This window comes from Neopsephotus bourkii, unplaced genomic scaffold, assembly GCF_033783945.1.
Source record: "Neopsephotus bourkii isolate Nb327-2 ecotype Australia unplaced genomic scaffold, CSIRO-AGI_Nbou_v1 NB_1346, whole genome shotgun sequence".
NCBI classification, from domain to species: domain Eukaryota; kingdom Metazoa; phylum Chordata; class Aves; order Psittaciformes; family Psittacidae; genus Neopsephotus; species Neopsephotus bourkii.
Window position 1 is genome coordinate 5,309,056 of NW_026901826.1, and position 24,577 is coordinate 5,333,632.

The 24,577-nt window shown below is 43.5% G+C and overlaps 2 protein-coding genes across 3 annotated transcripts; one reads left to right on the forward strand and one right to left on the reverse strand.

Moving 5' to 3' along the window:
• Positions 1-4,791: 4,791 nt before the first annotated feature.
• On the forward strand, positions 4,792-8,497 carry SLC25A6 (solute carrier family 25 member 6). Its single transcript, XM_061366550.1, has 4 exons — positions 4,792-4,974; positions 6,114-6,600; positions 7,248-7,388; positions 7,874-8,497. Exons 1-4 carry the CDS (start codon positions 4,864-4,866, stop codon positions 8,029-8,031), a joined length of 897 nt encoding a protein of 298 aa, XP_061222534.1. The 5' UTR covers positions 4,792-4,863; the 3' UTR covers positions 8,032-8,497.
• A 2,478-nt stretch (positions 8,498-10,975) lies between these two features.
• On the reverse strand, positions 10,976-23,300 carry LOC133219302 (granulocyte-macrophage colony-stimulating factor receptor subunit alpha-like). 2 transcript variants are annotated; one of them, XM_061366551.1, is made up of 11 exons: positions 23,213-23,300; positions 22,919-23,055; positions 21,818-21,938; positions 20,924-21,053; positions 20,656-20,831; positions 19,425-19,564; positions 17,373-17,411; positions 16,342-16,471; positions 15,628-15,721; positions 13,538-13,619; positions 10,976-11,203 (listed from the first exon to the last, which is right to left on the reverse strand). In XM_061366551.1, exons 1-11 carry the CDS (start codon positions 23,298-23,300, stop codon positions 11,135-11,137), a joined length of 1,206 nt encoding a protein of 401 aa, XP_061222535.1. In that variant the 3' UTR covers positions 10,976-11,134. The 2 variants fall into 2 exon arrangements, with proteins under 2 accessions (XP_061222535.1, XP_061222536.1); XM_061366552.1 differs by having other exon boundaries at positions 22,919-23,052; positions 23,213-23,298.
• Positions 23,301-24,577: the final 1,277 nt, after the last annotated feature.

The window sequence follows — 24,577 nt, forward strand, 5'->3', positions numbered from 1 at the left end:
CAAGAAATGTTATGTCAGCTTTATGAAGTTATTTTTAAAAAGGGGAAGGATTGATTGCATTTATTTTAAACTCAAGTATAATGAAGCCAGAAGATTCTACCCTCAGAAAGAAGTCTCCAGCCACAAATACAGCCTTACAGCAATATTCACATTGCTGAGAAATCAGTTTCTTCATATGTGGTGCAATTAGAATAGTCCCGGGTTTAGAGCAGCTTTGCCCATTTCAGGGGATCAGCGCACTTCAACACTCCATCACCATCCATTTTAATATCATCTTATGTTACGCACCCTACTGTAAAAAAAAGAAACATTCTCTAACAAAGTCTGGAGACTGCGAATGCAGTGGCGTGAGCAAGACTGGAAATAGAAGAACTACAGTGGTACCTGCTCGAGAGTCAAGGTGGACTCCTTCTGTGAGGTTTCTGGAAAAAGGCAGTTGTATAAAAGCATAAGTTTCATCTGTGATTATAACAAGATGAAATGTAGGAGCAGCACATTCGGTTCAAGAACATCTTCCTCCTCATTTTTAGCCCTACTTAATTTGTGAGCACTTAAAAAGTGGCTAGCAGAATATGAGACTAAGTAAAGAAAAGAAAATAATTAGAAAAAATAAAAAGTGCAGAAACAGAAAAGAATTTCCCACAGTCAGATGCACTCGAGCTCCAAAGGTGAATGGGACAGGACAGCTACTGACTGGGCAGTTTCCTATCAAAAAAGTTATATGCATTTTGCCTTCATTTTTCAAATTGCTAACACTTCAGAATCCCAGAAAATGAAGTTCTTTTTTAATCAGTAGAAAGTTTTGGGGGGGGGGGGGGAGATCCAGCCTTGTACTTACTGCATTGTGTTGTGAGAATATTAACATTTTGTTATGAGCTTTCTTAAAAGAAAAACACACTGAGCCGTGTTTGCCTGTCTGAGAACATGCAGCACAGAATTATATTAACCACATACAAAATTTGGTTCTCTAACACTGTATGTGCCTAACCCTGTGCCAGCCCAGGAATCACCTTGCTACATCTGTATTATGATATAGGGTATAAAATAGTATGCAATTTACTTTGTTGATGTGCAAACAACCCACCCCCACCCCCACATGTTGTGAGATATGGGCCTGGGAAGAATACAGGGATGTTGTCCAGGAAGCTAGGGACCAGGTTAGGAAAGATAAGGCCCAGTTAGAATTAAACTTGGCTTGGGATGTGAAAGATTTATAGGAAGGGATTCTATAGGTACAGTGCAAATAAAGACTAGGGACAACATGGGGCCTCTACAGAAGCTATAAGAACTGGCTACCCTGGATTTGAAGAAGGCTGAGGTTCAGAATGACTTCTTTGCCTCAGTTTTCACTGGCAAATGCTCTGACCACACCATTCAAGTCTTGGAAGGCAGAGGCAGGGACTGTGAGAATTAAGACCTTGGGCTCACTGTAGGAGAGGATCTGGTTCGAGACAATCTCAAGAACCTGAACGCACACAAGCCCATGGGACCTGATGAAATCCATCTGTGGGTCCTGAAGGAGCTGGTGAATGAAGTTGCTAAGCCGCTGGCCATCATATTTGAAAAATCATGGCAGTCAGGTGAAGTTCCTGATGACTGGAAAAAGGGAAATATAACCCCCATTTTCAAGAAGGGGAGAATGGATGACCCAGGGAATTACAGACCAGTCAGTCTCACCTCTGTGCCTGGCGAAATCTTGGAGCAGATTCTCCTGGAAGGCATGCTAAGGCACATGGAAAACAACAAGGTGCTTGGTGACAGCCAGCATGGCTTCACTAAGGGGAAATCCTGCCTGACCAAATTCGTGGCCTTCTATGATGGGGCTACAGAGCTGATGGACAGCGGTAGAGCAGTTGACATCATCTACCTGGACTTGTGCAAAGTGTTCGACACTGTCCTACACAACATCCTTTTCTCTACATTGGAGAGACATCAATTAGATAGATGGACCACTCGGTGGATAAAGGACTGACTGGATGGCCGCACACAAAGAGTTGCGGTCAGTGGCTCAATGTCCAGCTGGAGACCAGTAACGAGTGGTGTCCCTCAGGGGTCGGTGTTGGGACTGGTCTTGTTCAACATCTTCGTCGCTGACATGGACAGTGGGATTGAGTGCGCCCTCAGCAAGTTTGCCGATGACACCAAGCTGTGTGGTTCGGTTGATACGCTGGAGGAAGGAATGCCATCCAGAGGGACCTTGACACACTTGTGAGGTGGGCTGATGTCAACCTCATGAAGTTTAACCATGCCAAGTGCAAGGTCCTGCACCTGGGTCGGAGCAATCCCAGGCACAGCTACAGGCTGGGCAGAGAAGAGATTCAGAGCAGGCCTGTGGAGAAGGACTTGGGGGTGCTGGTCGATGAGAAAATGAACATGAGCCAGCTTCAGTGTGCGCTTGCAGCCCAGAAAGCCAACCGTATCCTGGGCTGTATCAAAAGGAGCGTGACCAGCAGGTCGAAGCAGGTGATCCTGCCTCTCTACTCTGCTCTTGTGAGATCTCACTTGGAGTATTGTGTACAGTTCTGGTGTCCTCAACATAAAAAGGACATGGAACTGTTGGAACAAGTCCAGAGGAGGGCCATGAGGATAATCAGGGGACTGGAGCACCTCCTGTATGAAGATAGGCTGAGAAAGTTGGGGCTGTTCAGCCTGGAGAAGAGAAGGCTGTGTGGAGACCTCATAGCAGCCTTCCAGTATCTGAAAGGGGGCTATAGGGATGCTGGGGATGGACTCTTCATTTGGGACTGTAGTGATAGGACAAGGGGTAATGGGTTAAAACTTAAACAGGGGAAGTTTAGACTGGACATAAAGGGAGTTCTTTACTGTTAAGGGTGATGAGGCACTGGAATGTGTTGGCCAAGGAGGTTGTGAATGCTCCATCCCTGGCAGTGTTCAAGGCCACGTTGGACAGAGCCTTGGGTGACATGGTTTAGTGTGAGGTGTCCCTGCTCATGGGAGGGGGGTTGGAACTTGATGATCTTAAGGTCCTTTTGAACCCTTAACTATCCTGTGATTCTATATAGTCCACAGTATATTGCACTACAGCAGAGGTAAAGGCTATGCCTGGCACATCCTGTTCTCACATGTCCTCTGAGATAGATGCTCTCATTCTGAAATCCTGCAAATTATACCCATGAGTAATCAGTGGTTTCAGACACCTCAGTTTCTGCTCCTTTGTCGTTTCAATGGTCATGTATTTAGAAAAAAAAAAAAAAAAAGAAAAGGAAAAAGGCTTTACTTACTTTTGTAGGACACATCCATTAAAAGTGAAAGGAACAACAAAAGGTGTGCATTATCTAATGCCCTCCAGCTAGAACATCTTCAAGACTTACTTTCTGAAATAATAGGTATGCTTTCAGACAGAAGTTGGGCCATTATGTGTAAAATTTCACTTTAGGCATACAATAAAATTAGCAGGAATTGGCAGAAATTACTGATGGAGAGTAGGCCTGCTTCAGCAGGGGCAGAGGCCCTGATGTGTGTGCCTCCTTGGAGAGCCTGCAGAGAATCTTTTGACAGTATCTAACATGAGTGATGAAACGAGAAGATAGGACAAGGACCACCTCTCTCAAGATGATGAGATGCTGGGGTTGTTCAGCCTGTAAGACTCCAGGGAAACCTTAGAGCAGCTTCCAGTACCTAAAGGCAGCCTACAAGATATCTGGAGAGAGGCTTTTTACAAGGGTATGTACGGACAGGACAAGGAGGAATGGCTTTAAACTTAAAGAGAATATTTAGATGTTAGGAAGAAATTCTTCACTGTAAGAGTGGTGAGGCACTGGCACAGGTTGCCCAGAGAAGCTGTGGCTGCCCTATCCCTGGCAGTGTTCAAGGCCAGGCTGGAGTGGGCTTTGAGCAACCTGGTCTACTGGAAGGTATCCCTGCCTGTAGAAGAGGGGTTGGAAATGGATGCTCTTTAAGGCCCTTTCCAACACAAACCATTCTATGACCATACTTCCTCATCATCCGCTCTGGGAACTGGAGTTAAGTTTGTTGACATTTCATTGTCTCAGATCAGACCAGTGATAGACAGGAAAGCCCATTGATGTGACTCTTGGCACCGCCATGTTGAGGAAGCACAGGTGGGAGCAGAACCTGGAAACAAGATGCTTTTGATAATTACCAAGGGTGTTGAGCATGGAGCAAAACCTGCTGGCATCCAGACAGACAATGCCCCAAATTCGCTCTCCTCCACCTAACAGCTAGTGCTGCCACTCAGGGCCCCAGACAGAAACCAGGGCTCCCACCCTACACTGGCTTCCATAGTCGCCACTGGACAGGCCTCACAGCTGTCCTGGCTGTCCCGCTCACTGCCTCCCTGCCCAGGCTCACCGACCGTACCCCAGATCCGGTGCTCCACCGCCTCGCCCTCTGCCTGCGCGGGATACACCGTTTCTGCGAGACACGAGCTGCTGAATTTGCGTTCTGCCAAGCAGGGCACAAAGCGGTCACAGAAAACGCTTCGGAGAGCCACCCTTATGGGAGAAGATGGTGCGAACAACGGCGACCTTGACCGTATGCTGCTGGGCTGGGCCGGGCCGGGCCGGGCCGGGCCGGGCCGCGGGAGAGGCCTCTCGGCCTTCAGAGGCGGCACCCGCGAAACAAAGGTCAACCTGCCCCCACCGACGCGGCGCTGCACCACTGGCTCCGCAGGGGCGGGGGCCGCCTAGAGGCCGCCTAGAAGCCACCCAGTCCCGCCCGCCCCGGCGCCGAGTCCCCGCCCCCGGGGCGGTGTGACCAATGGGGGACCGGGAGGCGGGGCCGACGGGACCCGGCATTTAGCCCATGCGCGGGGGCGGTCCCGCCCTTTCGGCTTGAGCGGCAGTGGTGTTTCATTCCCGGCGGCTCCGGCGCGGCGCGAACATGGCGGACCAGGCCATCTCCTTCCTCAAGGACTTTCTGGCGGGCGGCGTTGCCGCCGCCATCAGCAAGACTGCGGTGGCGCCCATCGAGCGGGTCAAGCTCCTGCTCCAGGTCAGCGGCGCGGCCGAGCCCGGCGGGAGCGGGAGCAGCGGGCAGCCGTTCAGTTTCCTCCGCAGCCCGCCTCCAAGGCCTAGGCATGGCGGGCCGGGGCAGAGGAAACGCCGTGCGGCGGGAAAGGCCGACCATGCGGAACAAAGGGCTTGCGCGGGGCCGGGGCCCGGTGGCGGGAGGTCACATGTGCTGCGGGTGCCCGCGGCGGCGGCGGCAGGGAAGCCGGTTCCGCTATGCGGGGCGCGGCGTTGCGGCGGGGTGGGGAGGGTAGAGGCGGAGAGGGGGCGGCTCCCGGTGTCACTTCCTGCCGTGCCGCGCCTGGCGCCAAGGGCGGCAGCGAGAAGCCATCTTGGTGACCTTGACGTGCGGCGAGGCTGGCAGTTCATTGGTCCGGCGGCGGGGCGGGGCCTCGCGTGCCCCCTTGGGCGGGGCGCGGCCTAGTGCACCAAGGTGACTCCCGCGACCTTCGCCGCGGTCGCGGGCAGGAGTGGTCCTGTGGAGGGACGGGACACGGACACACGGCATTGCCGCCGGGGCTGTCGGTCCCCTTCCCATGCCTGCTGGAAGTAATCTCGGCGCAATGCGGGCCGCTGAGGTGCCCCCGCGGCCCGGCCACGTCAGTGACGGTTGCCGGCTCTAGGTAGTGCCGGCCTTCACCCACCTGTTCTGTGCTTGCCCTTGCTCCTCACGGCCCGTTCTTGGAACGTCTTCAGTTCTGGAGAAGTTGGGAAGCAATTTTAAGGCTTTTTCTGTTAAAATTATGGGTCTTCTGTACCCATGGTTCTTAATGGAACCATGACTTATTGTACATTTTCTGGTATCACATACATTTGTGTGTATGTAAACCTAGGCTTTTAATTCCTAGGAATTAAGGCAATTGCTGAGTTCCTTGCTCTTCACAAAATATGAATAAGTGACGGTTCATCTTGGTCTTAAGGTTCAGGCTGACCCACGAGCTTTTGTTTGGAGGTTTGCTGTCACAGCTGGTTTACCGTGGATAACAGAGGCTTAATCTGTGCACAACTGTTGTCAGGCATTCAAGCTTAACATCGAATCATTTATAGTAGAAGCAGACCTATGCATAGCTGTAGTGCCTGCCTGTCAAGGCATACAGTAAAAATATCTGTTTTCATTTACAGGTACAACATGCAAGTAAACAGATTGCTGCTGATAAGCAGTACAAGGGTATCATCGATTGTGTAGTGCGTATTCCAAAGGAGCAAGGAGTGCTGTCTTTCTGGCGGGGAAACCTGGCCAATGTCATCAGATACTTCCCAACTCAGGCTCTCAACTTTGCCTTTAAGGATAAGTATAAGCAGGTGTTCTTGGGAGGTGTAGACAAGCACACTCAATTCTGGAGATATTTTGCTGGTAACCTGGCTTCTGGTGGTGCAGCTGGAGCCACTTCTCTCTGCTTTGTCTACCCCTTGGATTTCGCAAGAACCCGTTTGGCTGCTGATGTTGGAAAAGCTGGCGCAGACAGAGAATTCTCTGGTCTAGGGGACTGTCTAGTCAAAATTACCAAGTCTGATGGTCTGCGTGGCTTGTACCAAGGGTTCAATGTATCTGTCCAAGGCATCATCATCTATAGAGCTGCCTACTTTGGGATCTACGATACAGCAAAAGGTAACGTTTCAGAGGGGATCAGATAAACCTGTTTTCAGTGTCTGTGTCTGTTGCTGGATGTTACCCTGTGTCTCTGCTAGCTATGTGGAGGTGGAGGGGGGATATTGGTGCCAACTGCAGTGACAGTGCAGTGTTGAAGGCAGAATTTCAGCATGTGTCAGTAGCAGCAGCCTACTAAGTTATTTTTTTTGTTCAGAGCATTATTGTACTCATACTGGACCAGTTCATGTGTGTTTAGCTGAATGGGTTTGAGAGGTACTTTTACAAAGCATTTGTTAAGATTTGGCATTGGGACATAAAGGTCATTGATATACTGGCTTACAGTTTAATGTAATACATAGGGACAGTGATTTAGTGATATGTCTTTCTAAAAAGAGTATGGAATAGTTAATTACTTCTCATGTCAATCTGAAAAGAATTCTGGTGCTGAATTGTTACCTACTTTGATTACTGAGAAGAAAATCCTCTGAATTTTCTTAAGTGTGTTTTATATTGCTTCAGTGTGTGTAAAGTTTAGCAAGTGTTTTGTGATGTCAGAGTATGGCTTTACAATGTTTCAGAACAGTTTGTGTAGTAGCTGTCATGCAGTGAGTGAACCAGAGGAGAATGTACAAGACAAAAAGTTAATTCCTTGGGTTTTATTGCAGGCATGCTCCCAGATCCCAGAAATACACATATTGTTATCAGTTGGATGATTGCCCAGACGGTGACTGCTGTGGCTGGTGTGGTCTCCTACCCTTTCGACACGGTGCGGCGTAGGATGATGATGCAGTCAGGGCGCAAAGGAGGTAGGCTGTTAATTTATGCAGTTTTTTAAGCAGCACTGACAGCATGTTCTTTTTTCCTAATAGTCATCTCTCAGCACTTACAATTCCTTGTTTTGTAAACCTGATTTAAGCTATATTACATTTAAATGATCTGAGGAAATGCAGTAGAGCTCAACTTCTGGCATTTGTCAGGAATTAGGCTGAGGACTTTTCATTATAGAAGATGAAATGGGCCAATGTTTGCAATGACAGATTAAATCAAGGCAGTCAGGGCATAGTATAATTGCTGAAAAGAAGGCTTCGAATTTTTATTTTGTCACTTAGCTTTTAATAAGGAGGCAGGCAGATAGGAAGCTTTTCTATTGCCTGAACTAAGTATTGTGTTACAGTCTTAAAATGTGCTTTGGGGCATAGCAGAGTTGCTAGAGAAGTGAAACAGGGCAGTTGTATCTAATGTTTTTTTAACAATTTTGGGAGTTAAAAATGACTCTGCTCTTTTTCTACAGCTGATATCATGTACTCTGGAACAATTGACTGCTGGAGGAAGATTGCGAGGGATGAGGGAGGAAAGGCGTTCTTCAAGGGTGCATGGTCCAATGTTCTCAGAGGCATGGGGGGTGCTTTTGTGCTTGTGCTGTATGATGAATTCAAGAAAGTCATTTAAACAGCCTAACTAGAATTGGAAATCAAGTTGAGCAGATAATGTAGAATAACTACCATTATGGACCATTGACCTTCAAGAAATTCCTGTGAGTCTTATTTATCGGAGCCAGATGATATTTGTAGATGGGGCTAGAAACTGACACAGAGGACTGATCCATTTTTTTAGTAAAATGCATGAAGACACTGAGTCTGTCAATTCAGTGTGGTGATCTTTTTTTTTCAGGAATGAGTGATATTGGTTCTGGGTCCAGTTTAGGCAGAAGAAATTGCTTGCCTGTGGACCAGTCCCCAGTTTCAAGTCCCATCTTCTAGGACCATAAAATTGTATTTGAAAGTTCTTGCTAACAAATCTTGTTCTTTTCCACTTGTACTGAAGCACTATGTACCATTTTGCACAGCTGAACATCTAGCAATTTTGTTTTTAAATTGGGGCATTCTGCTGTAAAACAATAAACATACTCTGTCTGTGTTGAAATTACTATATAAAAGCTTTGGGAAAGCCTCTTTTCTTTGAAAGCTTGTTTCAAATAATGGTTCCTCTGGTACAGTTACACTGCACTCTGTAACAGAACATTTAAAAAAAATTGAATGTGAGAACTTTGAGGAAGGGGAAGCATGGGTTATACTAATAGAAACCAGTCCCATTCTTTGTGCCTGACAGTGTGTGATGGGCTGCTGCAAGTGGCTTTTTGCATGATTCTTAAAAAATGGATTTGCATCCCTTCATGATTTAAAATGGGGTTTCCACTGTAGTGCTGGGAGAACCCAAATTCTCAAGGACAGTCAATAAGTAGTACTCTTGCTCTTGGTAAAACAGCTTAAACTGATTTGGGATTTTTTTGTTGTTTTTAACCCATGTAGAAAGCAGCATGCTATTCATGCAAAAATCCAGAACCTAGTAAATGCCTTTGACTCCTGAGTAACTTGTGTATTGTGTTGTTGCTGCTATTTGAAATGCTGATTGTGCCATTTGAGATACTGTTTGGCCTTATCTGTAGCAGTGGTCAGTACCTCTGTGGAAGGTGAATTTAATCTGAAATCAGGCTCATTCCAAGAGGTGATGGAGTATATGCAGGGTAATAGGTGTGCTTCTGTGTAGCTGTAATAATAGATCAAGGTAGGTCAGCCTTCAGTACTCATTGGTGTCTAATTCTGGAGATTGTCAGAAGACCAGAATTGGACTGAATGGTTATACTGCTATTCAAGAGAATGTAATACCTATGTGCCATTCTTCATACGTATATAATCTTACTTTTGTACTTTGTAATCTGCAAAGACATCATAGGAGGACAAGTAAAACAAGGTGTTAATCTTCCAGTTTTTAAGAACTCCCTATATCTTAAAAAAGAAACTGTGTTATTTTATGAGTCATTGAAGGCTGGCTGAGCTGTCTCTTGTGTTCTCTGTGTGCCTTCCAAGGTTGCTTTTCAGGATGAAGTATTTAAATTAATTACCTGGTTTTGGCTGATTATTACCTTCCTCACAAACATAATTTAGCTTTCTCCTTCAGCTGTTTCACAAGCATTGCTTCAACATCTGTGTATGTAAGTACATTACACAGCTACATTGTGCACAGGCTAATAGCAAACCTTATGTACCTACTGCAAGTGAGTTTATCCTGTTTGGCAATGGTAGTTCCCTTTTCGTGTGGGCAGGTTACTTGATGTTGACCTTGCCAAACAACTCGCTGCTTCAGTTGTAATTACATTGATTGGGGGGGGCAGGGGAAGAGTTTTTGTCTCTATAAACACATTGCTTATTTTCTGTATTGGTGGCTTGAAAGGTAGGGAATGATAGGATGCATCACAAATCCTCACTGAGCACATGGTGGCCCAAGTTTTGTGAGGAAGAACCAAACCTGACAGTTGCGTGAGCAGCCTCTGAAGGGGGGAGACCTTTTTCACCTTACCTCCTCCTTCCACTCCAGACCTAGTTTTTAGGCAGATGAAATGGGAAAACAAATCAATGAAGGTGGAGACAGGCAGGTTTTTTTTTAAGCAGAACTGCAATTTACCTATGCTGTGTGTTCAGCATGTAGTACTTGGTGTTCCTTTTTTAGTTTTTTTTTTGGGGGGGAGGGAGGGTATATGACTTCCATTAGTCATGCAGCAGCAATTTTCAACGTGTGATTATGCAGTGTTGGAACATGAGGCAAACAATAAATGAGACTTCTAAAAAATGAGCATTTGTTTTTTGCCTTATTGAAACACTGAAATATATTTGTTTTGAATGGTATCTTTAACAGGAAACTATTCAGAAGAAAATAATGGCTTCTAAAGCTTTTTTTTGTTTTAAGGCATTGGAAATGGGGCTTAAAGCCTTTGAAAGAAGTCAAATACACTGGTGTGAGAAAGTCTTTACATTTAAAATAGTTACTAAAACATCACAGATTTTATTCTACTTCTCACAACCGTTACATTGGGGGGGGGGTGTTTTGTTTTGTTTTTGAAGACTTGCATACTGGAGTTCAGTCCCTATTAATACTGCAGAGGAAATACTGAGTACATGAAATGGCTGACTGGCAGCCCAATAGGAATAGCTTTGGCAAGTATAATTTAATTCCCTTTTTTGTTTTGCATAAATCTAATTGCTATAACAGTTTGATGTTGCTGGTTGGAAGGTTGAAGGATAATTTGAAACACATTTTGAGTCGTTTCTGCTTCAGAAAATACTCTGGGTAAGTAAAAATTACAAGCTGGTAAAAGTAGTTACTGAGGCATTCCTAACCAGTCCTATCATATTGTAGGGAATTGTTCTCTTCAGAGGAAAGAAGAAACATGGCAGTGAAGGCAGGTATAATGAGTTTCTTCTGTGTTTTGGAAGAGGCCTTGTCTTGCATTTTGAGGACAATCTTGGCTAAGTTAAAGCAAGTCTTCACAGTAGGTGTTAGCAGAAAAGCTGCCAAGCATTGACCGAAGTGAAAATTACAAAGTTTATTGATGATCTCCATCTTTCACTCTGTTCCATTTTGGGTGGATTTTCATGGGACAGGTTATTATACTAATTTTTAGTCTGGTTTGAAGTCTTTTTGTCAGGAGCATTCATGATTTTCTTGCATGTTGGTGGATCCAGTTGGGGAAACCAGGTGTGTTCTTTTTTGGAAGTTAGGTCATGTCTTCAACCATAGTTACTTCCTCAGTACAACCTTTTTTTGGTAAATTTACATATTCTGTCTAAAAAGGAAGAAAAATATGCAGTAAGCTACAGAGTTGCTTGGCAATTGGAGAATGCTTCTAAATGTGAAGTAACACCAGTACCAAAGGCAGTTTGTCTTGCTGTTTAATACATCAGTAATGCTTGCAAGGCAGGAGAAAGCAGGTTTAAGGACAGGCTGAGAGAGCTGGCCTTGTTCAGCCTGGAGAGGGCTCCTGGGAGACCTTATAGCAGCTTCCCAGTACCTAAAGGGGGCTCACAAAACTGCAGAGGGACTTTTTATAAGGGCATGTAGTGACAGGACAAGGGGAAGGGCTTTATGCTGAAAGAGGTCAGATTTAGATTAGATATTGGGAAGAAGTGCTTCACTGTGAGGGTGGTGAGGCACTGGCACAGGCTGCCCAGAGAAGCTGTGGCTGCCCCATCCCTGGCAGTGTTCAAGGCCAGGTTGAATGGGGCTTTGAACAACCTGTGCTGGTTGAAGGTGTCCCTGCCCATGCTAGGGGGCTTGGAACTGGATGAGCTTTAAGGTCTCCCAAACCCTAGCTATTCTATGATTTAAGTTTTTTTGATGTTTAACATGTATGATTAATACTACCTGTATGCCAGTGGAAGGAAGAAGAATAGGAGGTAGCCTTAAGTGGGACAATAGAGAAAATGGCTGACTGGCTAGTATTGGCTGGGTTTTCTATACGTAGACACTAACTAGACTTGTAGAAAAACCAGTTTGTTTGCTATTGTACAGTTTTACATTGGTCAACCCAGAATTCTAAGAGCAGAAGTTTCTAGACAAGATCATAGTATTGATACAGTGCTTGGGGCTTAAAATACTGATGGGAGATATATTCGATTTGTAAATAAGTAGGAGGGATAGTACGGGTGGGAGGGAGCAAGCTTGGAATCATTGTGAGGGTATGTTACTGAACATCAAACCAGGACACTTTGATGGGGAATTTTGCCTAGGAAATCTGTGGGATTGGTAAGTACTGCAGGGCTTTGCGGTCAGGGTTTTTTGTGCTACTCTGCCATTCTTTGGGGAAAGAAATGCATGTGCACACATAGTGTGTATTGCAAGTTCTTGGAATGCATTTAATTCCAGAAAACAGGAAAAGTAAGTATTAAAATGTAGTTCTGAGTGAGGGTGAGGAAGTAAGCAATCTGAGGAGGCTGCAATTTTTGAAGGGCAGCTTGCTACTTTATTGTTTATTTATATGATGGACTATGGAATGCTGCTGCTTTGTTGCCTAAGCTCTAGTAGCCTGGTATGACATGAGAAATCGGGTATTTATGACTTAAGGTATATGAGGAAACTCATCCAAGTTGCATTACTCCCTGCCTTCTATTAAAGCCAAAGATGGTAGGAGTAAGCAAATAAGTTAGGACAATGTGCTAGTATACAGGTACCAAAACTAGAGCGTTTTAGTAGCGAAGCTTTGAGGATCCTTTGTAAAGGATTGAAGGAAAATCTGTGTTACTTTTGAAAGCCTCATTGAAAAGGGTTGTTTTGCCCACTGAAATGCAATAAACTAGCCTGATTTATTGACCTAAAGTGCATCTTTGCTTCAGCCAGCTGATACAAAGCATTCCCTCCCTGTCCAAGCGCTATACAAACTACTGTTCAAATGTGCAAATTGGAAGACAGGCATTAATGGTTTGAAGCTTGGTTGTCATTATGTGAATAAAGACTGGAGGAGTTAGTTGCTGTTAGCACTATGCAAGTGTGTAAGAAGATACTGTAAACAGGAAAGTAATAAGGATAAAAAGCAATGGACTTTTAAGTGCGGTAAAACAGGCCATTGAAGTTTTTTTTCAGTAAGGATAATTAAACATTAGAATAGATTGCAGAGGGATGATACAGAATATTGGTCAGACATAATTTGCACAAAACATCAAAACTGTCATAGCCAATCCTCTGCTGAAGCAAAAAGGAAAGCTAGTTAAGCTGTTGAGACTGCCAACCCTGCTGATTTTCATGATTCAGTGCCACAGGTTTCTTTACATGGCGATAAGACAAAATACATGCTGACATTGCACTATGATCACTGATATTTGAAAATGCTAATGGAAAATGCTTCCTCACTTGGGTTATTTTCAGAGTATGAACAGCAACCTAGCAAAACTGCTACACACAGAAATTGCTGGTCTCAGTGAAAGTGATAACTCTGGTCTTAAAATATGGCTACGAATACATACGGCACTGGATAGAGCATTTCTAATTCTAAACCAGCATATTTTGTATGAGAGCAAATTAGTTGTTAATGGACCACATTAAACACTCATCTTTATATGCCAGTTCTAGTCTTTGGCCTATCGTGCTTTACAGTTAACAGCTTTGAATTCAAAAGAAAGTGTACCTGGATATCTTCATCAGTTGATGCATTAAATTTGTCTCTTGGTTGTGGTATGGGAGAAAATATGCTCTTGAAATTGCAGTACCTTTGGGTAGAAAATGAGATTGTGAAGAAATTAAAAATACTGGTAATATAACTTACACATTTTGTGTTGTACCTCAAGGACATTTTTTACTTTCAAGATAGAACAGCTTTTTCTCTACAGATCACCAAATGAGAAATAAAATATTTTGAGTGTAGACTGATTGGGTAACTATTATAGTAATCACTTGGGTAACTAAAATCTATGTTGCGGTGAGAATCACAGTAAATACTATTAAACAACGACTTTGAATAAATCACATGGCATAACTTTGTTCCACCATTAAGTGGAAGTTTTATCAAACTAATGACATTCATTTGTCCTGATTCTCCTTGTACTGTGTGATGCCAATGGCTTCAAAGTGATGTGGATGTTGGATGCATACAAGTAAGAACAGAAATGTTTTTGCATGGTCTGGTGGAATCAATCACTTACTTTAATACCCTTTCACCCTTTTTCACTCGCAATGAATTTGTATGCCAAAAAGCCATCTCCAACAGTACTAGTAGTAATACTTCATGACATTGATAGAATCATAGAACAGTTAGGGTTGGAAAGGACCTTAAGATCATCAAGTTCCAACCCCCCCCCCCCCCCCCCATGAGCAGGGACACTTCACATTAAACCATGTCACCTAAGGCTCTGTCCAACCTGGCCTTGAACACCATCAGAGAAGAAGCATTCACAGCTTCCCTGGGCAACCGATTCCAGTGCCTCACCACTCTCAAGTAAAGAACTTCTTCCTGATATCTAACCTAAATCTCCACTGTTTAAGTTTTAACCCATTACCCATTGTCCTATCACTACAGTCCCTAATGAAGAGTCCCTCCCCAGCATCCCTATAGCCCCCCTTCAGAAACTGGAAGGCTGCTGTGAGGTCTCCACGCAGCCTTCTCTTCTCCAGGCTGAGAAGCCCCAACTTTCTCAGCCTGTCTTCACATGGGAGGTGCCCCAGTCCCCTGATCATCCTCGTGGCCCTCCTCTGGACTTCTTCCAACAGTTCCATGTCCTTTTTACGTTGAGGACACCAGAACTGCGCACAATACTCCAAGTGAGGTCTCACGAGAGCAGAATAAAGGGGCAGGATCACCTCCTTCGACCTGCTGGTCACACTCCTTTTGATGCAGCCCCAGAATACAGTTGGTTTCTGGGCTGCGAGCACGTGCTGAAGCTGGCTCGTGTTCATTTTCTCGTCAATCAACACCCCCAAGTCCTTCCCCTCAGGGCTGCTCTGAATCTCTTCTCTGCCCAGCCTGTAGCTGTGCCTGGGATTGCTCTGACCCAGGTGTAGGACCTTGCACTTTCACGGTTAAACTTCATGAGGTTGGCACCAGCCCACCTTACAAGCATGTCAAGGTCCCTCTGGATGGCATTCCTTCCCTCCAGCGTATCAACCGAACCACACAGCTTGGTGTCATTGGCAAACTTGCTGAGGGCGCACTCAATCCCACTGTCCATGTCACCGACAAGGATGTTGAACAAGACCAGTCCCAACACCGATCCCTGACGGACACCACTCGTTTCTGGTCTCCAGCCAGACATTGAGCCATTGACCGCAACTCTTTGTGTGCAGCCATCCAGGCAGTTCTTTATCCACCGAGTGGTCCATCTATCGAGTTGATGTCTCTCCAATTTGGAGAGAAGGATGTCATGTGGGACAGTGTCGAACATTTTGTACAATTCCAGGTAGGTGACGTCAGCTGCTCTGCCCCTATCCATCAGTTCTGTAGCCCCATCATAGAAGGCCACCAAATTGGTCAGGCAGGATTTCCCCTTAGTGAAGCCATGCTGGCTGTCACCAAGCACCTTGTTGATTTTCATGTGCCTTAGCATGCCTTCCAGGAGAATCTGCCCCAAGATTTTGCCAGGCACAGAGGTGAGACTGACTGGTCTGTAATTCTCTGGGTCAAATCAGATCATTTAAATTTGTAGGTAGGAAAGTAGGAGGTAGAAGGAATGTGTTTCATAAAAACAATACCCTATCAATAGGAAACCAATAAGGTTGATTTACCTTTTGAAAAGACAATATTGGAGCAGTGTCACTGAGATTGTTCCAAGTGCTATCAGAAATAAAATCACAAAAGGAAAGTGATCTTTCCCGTGACCTGAAACATCCAAGACAGAGAATATGTGGAAAAGCTACCTTTGTCACTGTCAGTAATGGATGAAAATGTCACATAATTCTTTTTTTTAACAACCTGAAGGATTTCAGCTTGACTTCTTACAGGTATGCTTGATGCATTTCAAACCATTTCAAATATTTAAAATGTAGAGGAAAAAAAACAAAAAAAAAAAAAAACCAAAACAAAAACCAGAATAGAAGAAACTGTCACAGAATGAATTACAGAACAAAAGTGGTATAAAAAGGCTGTTGAGGAAAGGGTGAAAAGGAAGGTGCAGTAGAAAAGGGATGATATTCATGATAAAAGCTTAGACCTAAAAGGCAGCCTCAGAACTTGGGACCAAATACAAGACATGAGTGTCTCAGCCTTTTCCTGTAGCCCTGGCATATGAGTAACTGCTGCCTTCGCAATCCCAACTAATCAAAGACTGCTATCAGCCTCCCTTGCCATTGTAATGGAGGTTCTCCTACACATTAATAATTTCCACCCAGTTTCTTCCACATGATTGGATAAGATTTAAGATTTTATTCATGTTTTTAAGTGGGAGAAAAGGAGGCAACATGGTAACACTGAAAAAAAAAATTAAAATATTTGAGTCTTACCAAACTCAATGGGTTCATTCCATTCCCCCCAGTTTGAGCTTACGAGACAATTTTTTCCACGTGCTCTGATTTTCAGAATGTACTTTTTTTCTTCATTGTAATTTTGGAATTCATATCTGTTGTTCCTTACCTAAAATCAAAACAGTCAGACTGTTCATTTCACCCCGTAAACAAATATTTGTAACATTTGGTTTTAAATTCGTGATGCAATTTCTACAAAAACCCCTAATTTGTATGACTGTAGGTCTGTACTAGTTAAACATTCTTCTCCCTAAATGTAAAACTGTGATAAATTAGTTCAACTGCCATCAAGTCTTTCTGTTTCTTTGAAGTTTCAAGCTGGATTTTGAAGTTTATTCGGTCTTTATTTTATTATGCTTTAAGCACACCATTTTTTCCCCTGTTCCTTTTTATGTATCCTAAAAATCCCATAACAGAAAGTTGAAACTGGAGAAGTACCCTGTAAATGCGCCTTGCATCCTTTACAGGGATTAATCATGCAAATGGTCCTTGCATGGTGCCTGTCTTTGCTAAACAGACTTAATGTTTTTGAGACAATCCAAGAGCAGATATGTACCATCTGGCCTCATGATTATTTCTACAAGGGATGGAATCTGCCAAGCTTAAGATGCTTCCGGGGCTGAAAGGACCACTCATTTGTTCTGGAAGACTGTGAACATCTCTGTGTTCTCTCTATCTAGCTGTTTGGAACTCCAGTGGTATTTTTTCACCAACAAAGAAAGAATGCTTCCAGTTTTTGTTAAGCAAAATATCACATCTGTCATAAGCAAAAGCTATTTGTGAGATAAATGAAAAGTGTGAAATTTTGTGAAATTCATTGAAAATTCTGCATCTCCAAAAGGGATTTATTAAGTTTACACATGAAGATACCACAGGGATATATTTTCCTGGATTCTCATTGCTATATTGATATAAAAACTATAGTTCTAGAATTAAGTATATTTTATGTAATGGTATTTAAATGCTTAAGTGGGCAGAAGCACAAATTTGTATATAAAAAGAATACTTACTCTTACAGGAGGATCCTTTTTCTCTTCTTTGGGTTCATCCTGCAAACAAAAGACAAATCTTCATTTTTATTATTTTCTTTTGTTCTCATTTTCTTGCTTATAAAGATCACAAGTAATTTTAAACTGACAAAAAAGTAATTGAATATTCTGCTCCAGTAATGTTCTAGAATGTTGCGCTTTATTATTGCGCTTATCTTTACCAAGTCTTGGGAAACGGGAGAGGTGCCTGAGCACTGGAGGAAAGCAAATGTCACTCCCGTCTTCAAAAAGGGCAAGAAGGAGGACCCGGGTAACTATAGACCAGTCAGCCTCACCTCCATTCCTGGGAAAGTGATGGAACACCTTATCCTTGGTGCCATCTTAAGGCATATCAAGGATAAGAGGGTTATGAGGGGCAGTCAACATGGCTTCACCAAGGGGAAGTCATGCTTGACCAATCTCGTAGCCTTTTATGAGGAAATAACACGGTGGATGGATGATGGTAGAGCGGTGGATGTGGTCTACCTTGACTTCAGCAAAGCGTTTGACACAGTCTCCCACAGCATCCTTGCGGCTAAATTGAGGAAGTGTGGTCTGGATGATCGGGTAGTGAGGTGGACTGTGAACTGGCTGAAGGAGAGAAGCCAGAGAGTTGTAGTCTATGGGGCGGAGTCTAGTTGGAGGCCTGTATCTGGTGGAGTGCCTCAAGGGTCGGTACTAGGACCAGTATTATTTAATATATTCATCAACGATTTAGATGAGGGAATTGAGTGTACTATCAGCAAGTTTGCTGATGACACTAAGCTGGGAGGGGTGGCCGACACGCCAGAAGGCTGTGCTGCCATCCAGAGGGACCTGGACAGGCTGGAGAGCTGGGCGGGGAATAACTTGATGAAATATAACAAGGGAAAGTGTAGAGTCCTGCATCTGGGCAGGAACAACCCCAGGTTCCAGTATAGGCTGGGAAACGACCTGTTAGAGAGCAGTGTAGGGGAGAGGGACCTGGGGGTCCTGGTGGACGACAGAGTGACCATGAGCCGACACTGTGCCCTTGTGGCCAAGAGGGCCAATGGCATCCTGGGGTGTATTAGAAGGGGGGTGGTTAGTAGGTCGAGAGAGGTCCTCCTTCCCCTCTCCTCTGCTCTGGTGAGACCTCATCTGGAATACTGTGTCCAGTTCTGGGTCCCTCAGTTTAAGAAGGACTCCATTTAAACTTGAGAAGAAACTTCTTCTCAGTGAGGGTGACAGAACACTGGAACAGGCTGCCCAGAGAGGTTGTGGATTCTCTTTCTCTGGAGACATTAAAAACCCGCCTGGACACGTTCCTGTGTAACCTTATCTAGGTGTTCCTGCTCTGGCAGGGGGATTGGACTAGATGATCTTTTGAGGTCCCTTCCAATCTATAACATACTGTGATACTGTGATACTGTGATACAGAGTTTTGGCTTCCTCCATTCCATTTTAGAATAGGAAGGAAATATGGATTATTTACTTATCTGCCCATGGGTTTATGGGCATATTAACACTGTGCATCCTCACACAGCAGAAGTATATCCAATTTACACAAGCAATCAAATCATCCTCCAAATACAGCAGATGCGGAAGCTGTGATTTCATAACAGTTTGATAACATGGTGAAGACAATTGGTGTGAACAATAAATTTACCCTCCTTCCAGTCAAAGTCTCTATTAGACATCTGAGTGATCTGTACACAGGGGCTTCCCCCAAAGTATTGTGAAAAGCCTCTTGCACATCCCATACAATCAAAGTTTAATTAAGAAGAAGCAAACATTAACCTGGATCAAAGGACCTGAAAATTCTGAAAAAAAAAAAAAAAAGAAAAAAGGATAGGTTCAAAAATGAGTGAACAAAACAGACAACATCCTTTCTGCGTTGTATCTCTGGTTAGTTTGAAAGGTCGTGACTGCTGCGATATGAAACCAGCAGGGCCAGATCAGGAGGACACAGCTTATGAGAAAAAAGTTAATAAATAAAGGAAACAGAAATTTGCACATTATAGATATGCATGCATGCAGGTATGGTCTCAATGCAAACCAATTAATTGTTTTTACCTTATTTTGTATGCTAATTTCATACTGAAAACACTTTATGTTTTCCACATGACTTGTAAGGGGTGCTTGCCATGTAATTATGCAACCTGCTGAATCTCCAGTACAATTGACAGTGACATTTAATGGAGGAGTGAGTATTTCTGGAAAGAAATTAAATTATTAATGTAGACATAGACAGTAATCAGCTACAACTTATCCATTCATAGCAAAATACATCTGAAGTTGAGGCAACTGATGTACAGCTGTATGCTACTGATGTTAACAAATGTTATCTGGTAAACGAGAGTAAAATACAGTAGCAAAACTTCAGTTATTGGACACCTGAAGTAACTGACTTTCACGTAAAAGAAAGTACGAAGGATTTTGTGAAATTAAGTAGCATAATCAGCAGAGTTCCATTTTCTTCTGCATCTAAATTTCACATTAGCAAGTCCTCATAGGAAAAAAGATAGAAGTTTTGGTGCATGTGGTATTGTTCATGTAGAAGACCAAGTCATCTGAATTTGGGTACCTACAATACAGGTGAGATCTCATCACTATTGCCTGTGATATCTGCAAAACACCGTGGAGCAGGTCTGCTTGTCTGAATAGCTCTGGGCTTTACAGCCTTCACCAGCTGCAAGCAGGAGTCAGTCTTGTGCTGTGCATACAGCACACAGGACACCCAGGAGGACCCTGATTTCTCACAGGTCCTGGACCACATCTGTAAACCTTGTGAATGCTTCAAGTGTCTGAGGATGTCTCAAATGACACTAAAGGCATGTTTTTAGGCAGCTGAATCCTGTTCCAGATCTCCATTAGAGCCCTGTCACCTATCTCCACACATAGGTACCCACATATTTAACTAATGCAGAATTAATTTGCAAGTCTATCCTCCCCCCCCTCCCCCCCCAGTTATAGGACATGTAGCTCTTGCAGCTCTCAGAGACACATAGAACTAAGGGATGGAAAAATGAGGCCATTAGAAGGGTGGCCTTGAAAGTCTAACCATTGCATTTCATCATGGAAATGTTCACACCACTTGAGCAGTTACTTCAGGCTGCTTCTACCTTCTGCTCATTTGGGAATATTTGGAACTATATTCTGTCAGCTATCAGGATGAAGGCTGTCCTGCAGTGCCAGATCCTACGATGCATACAGACTTTGGCTTATTCTTTTCTCTTCAGAGAAAAATTCCCCATTTCCTTATTTTATAAAACAGTAATAAAATAAAAATAAACTATTTTCTTACCTATTTTATACAGTTCGATGTACTCATCATAGAGCTGGATCAGGGAGTCTTTGCTAGAGCCATTCACCAGGAAGTAAGCTTTTTCAGTCTCTATCCTCACATTTTGGAATCTACATCCTGTATTTCTGCCATTTTCATCCTTAATGTAAAGCTCACATTCCATCGCATCATCATATCTATATACAGCAAGGTATTTTAGATAAACATGGGCAATGTGATGTGTTGAATGAGAATTTGGACTTCCCTAGGCTCAAGCAGACCTACTTACCGGGAGTTCTGCCAATAGAGAAAATACTGGGTATCTCCTGGTGCATCTTTGCCTGCCTGCCAAGTGCAGTTCATGAAGGAAATGTTATAAATCACACAGGAGAAGTTTTCAATGGCTGATCCATTTATGCCTGCAGAAACAGGAATATCCATGATGAGTAAAAATCACGTGACTGCTCCAAGCTGGAGCTAAAAAATTGCTGAGTTAGTTGTAGGAAACTTCTTTTCCCAGAAACATTGTCATAAGGCTGCAAAAACAGGAAACAAATTAAGGAATTGTCGTGGTTTAACCCCAGCCAGACAGATTGTGCACTCGTTCCCCCCCCCACTTCTTGCCCTCTCCCTACTCCTGGAAGGATGGAGAGAAGAACCAGAAAGAATGCAACTCCCACGGGTTGAGATTAAGAACAGTTTAGTAACTAAGGGATAACACAAATCACCACCGCTACCACCACTAACAACAATAAGAGATAATAGCAAGGGAAAAGAGTACAATACCACCCGCCGAACAATCAGTCTGACCCGGCAGACCCCCTGTCCTTCCGGGTAACTCCCAGTTACATCCTGGGCATGACGTGCTGTGGCATTTAACAAAGAAAGGAGCACTAACATCTTAATTTGTAACAGATAGAACAGCCATTTGAATCCACCCTTAAACCACTGTAATTTAGTGGTATTTTTGAGCCCTAGTATGAAAGAGAATAATGCAATTATCGAAACATTTGTGGTAGTGCATCTCTTGCAGAATTTTGGAAACATAACAGAGCAAGTAGTTTTAGCAGATATGCAAAAAATATTTTTTAATAGAAAATAAAGCAGTTACCTACTCTGTAAAGAACTGTTTTCCTTAAAAGATTGCAAATGGAGAAAGCCTTACCCATACCATAAACATTACCTCCTGGGATAAAGGTGAAGGTTTTTGAGATGTTTGTGTTTGGCACTTCAATAGTAAGGAATATCCCTTTGTGCAGAGGCAGGTATAGTTCCACTGGAAACCTGCATAGTGGGCTATCCACCTGGAAAATAACATTTTGATGTTTTATTTCTCTGTTTTTCCTCTGCTGGTGTTAGATGATGCTTGCTCTGGAAATACAGAAACTCAATTTGAAGGCCTGGAATCTCATGTGTATATGTGTGTAGTTTAGGCTCAAGAGCTAACTCTCTCCTTTACCACTTGAAGGTGATGTATAATGGTGCTGAGTGACCAAAAGCACAGCTACTCAAAAAGCTTTGCCGCTCAGGAGTTGGATGCTACACTAATGTGCAACTATTAGAGAAGCCTAATAGTATCCCAGTAGCATTAACAGAAGATGGTTAATAAATAGGGGAACCACAATGGAACTTAATCAAAGGATTAAGTAAAATAGAAGTACTTGTCAACCTCCCGAGGGGTCGGAAAGTTGTCTATGGCATTGTACTTATAACCTTCAATAAAGTTGTAGTGTGGTTTTGTAATATGTGTTTCTAAATAAGGCATCTGCTTTGCTATGCTAAATAAGCCATCTCTATCTCTCTGTCTGTCAAGCTTCCTACTTTTCTCTTTATATGATGTGGGATTACTTTATAACCAGTGCTACAGGCATGATCCAGTTTACCTGGAAACAAGTGAAGAACTGGAGATAATGAAAATCCATGGCAGTATTTGGGGAATTTTTTATATGAAGGGTCTCTGTCTGAGTCTCACTTAGTCTTATAGCCTCTTTTTTCAGCAGCTACATCATTCATAATGGAATGTAGGTACAGTTCAGGCCATTGCTTCCTTTCTACTTTGTTGAAAGAACATCAGTTCTGTATAATGCACAGGATGTCCTCCTGCAGCAAATGCACCCTGGCACTGGTGGCAGCTTTCCACAGCCCCTGACAGATCAAGATGTGGACTACAAACAATCACCGATTGGATTTTATCTGCAACCGATCATTTTTTCCAAAGTAAGTGAAATCAGTAAAAGGTAAAGAAAAAAGTGCAATTATTTATCTCAATGAATAACAAGTTTACCTCTGTCTGTATCCTTTCAATGTCCCTGTCCATGATAGTACATTTGTACTTAGAGAAATTTTTGATGCTGTCCCAGGTCAGTTCCATTTTTCTCCAATTCATTTTCACATTTGCAATAGGTGACTCTTGTGCCTCTGCTGAAGTGTTACAGAGTAAGTTCAGTCATTTTTGTTGAATGCAGAGGATAGTATCTATCAGGCTTAAGATGACAATTGCCAGATTATTTGCAAATATCTCTGATAAATGAAGAATTCAACCCCGTTTCTCAGATTATATCTGCAAAAACATACTTACGCTCTACATACTGGATGTCAGCATGCAAGGGATGAAATAGCATCATATAACACCACATCATGCAAATGAGTCCAAGTGTATCAAACATTTTTCTTCTTTGGAAAGGGACACTGAAGCCTTCAGGAAAACAAAATAAAAACAAAATAAAACAAAACAAAAAAGGAAAACCATACCAAACCAAAGCAAATAAAAAATCCCCAAAAAATCATCTAAAACCCCAAACTTTCTACCCTCCCCCCCCAAAAAAAAAAAAAAAAGATGCCAAAGTGTACTTTGGTTTCTGCAAAGCTTTTTTTTTTTTTTTTTTCATGATAAGAGTCAAAATGCTCTTTAGAAAGGTCAAGCAGAGAGTGCTTCAGGATGTCCAACAGGCACCTCTTTGAAAAAACTGAATAGGCTCACTATTGTCAATAACAACACAGCAGCTTGAGGCAGAGGCCACAGGTTCTCGTTATGATACATACACTCACTGTATTTGGTGCAGAGACCATGATTTGACACATGTAATTGACATGCTTGTGAGGTGGGCTGATGCCAACCACATGAACTTTAACCATGCCAAGTGCAAGGTCCTACACCTGGGTCGGAGCAATCCCAGGCACAGCTACAGGTTGGGCAGAGAAGAGATTCAGAGCAGCCACACGGAGAAGGACTTGGGGGTGCTGGTCGATGAGAAAATGAACATAAGCCAGCTTCAGTGTGTGCTGGCAGCCCAGAAAACCAACTGTATTCTGGGCTGCATCAAAAGGAGCATGACCAGCAGGTCAAAGGAGGTGATCCTGTCCCTCTACTCTGCTCTCGTGAGACCTCACTTGGAACTGCACACAATACTCCAAGTGTTTGTATTGTGGAGTATTGTAGTTCTGTACAATATTGTGGAGTATTGTACAATATTGTACAATATTGTGGAGTAATTCCGTACAATATAGTGTACAGTTCTGTACAATACTCACTTGGAGTATTGTGTACAGAGTGTTCTGCACAATTCAACATAAAAAGGGCATGGAACTGTCGGAACAAGTCCAGAGGAGGACCACAAAGATGACCAGGGGACGGGAGCTCCTCCCGTATAGGCTGAGAAAGCTGGGGCTGTTCAGCCTCTGCAGAAAAGCTGCGTGGAGACTTCATAGCAGCCTTCCAGTATCTGAAGGGGGGCTATAAGGATGCTGGGGAGGGACTCTTCATTAGGGACCCTTCAATGTCCAGGTGAAGACCAGCAACGACGGGTCTCCCTCAGGGGTTGGTTTTGGGACCGGTCTTGTTCAACATCTTCGTCGCTGACATGGACAGTGGGATTGAGTGCGCCCTCAACAAGTTTGCCGATGACACCAAGCTGCGTGGTTCGGTTGATACGCTGGAGGGAAG

Bases quoted from the DNA above. Each gene is read 5' to 3' on its own strand.
- SLC25A6 (XM_061366550.1), top strand. From the start codon at position 4,864: ATGGCGGACCAGGCCATCTCCTTCCTCAAGGACTTTCTGGCGGGCGGC. The intron at 4,975-6,113 runs GTCAGCGGCGCG...TTTCATTTACAG, and splicing joins GGGTCAAGCTCCTGCTCCAG to GTACAACATGCAAGTAAACA. The intron at 7,389-7,873 runs GTAGGCTGTTAA...CTTTTTCTACAG, and splicing joins GCAGTCAGGGCGCAAAGGAG to CTGATATCATGTACTCTGGA.
- LOC133219302 (XM_061366551.1), bottom strand. From the start codon at position 23,300: ATGTTTGATACACTTGGACTCATTTGCATGATGTGGTGTTATATGATG. The intron at 19,565-20,655 runs GTAAGAAAATAG...ATTTCTTTCCAG, and splicing joins CATCGAACTGTATAAAATAG to AAATACTCACTCCTCCATTA. The intron at 13,620-15,627 runs GTAAATCAACCT...TTCTACCCAAAG, and splicing joins CAATATTGTCTTTTCAAAAG to GTACTGCAATTTCAAGAGCA.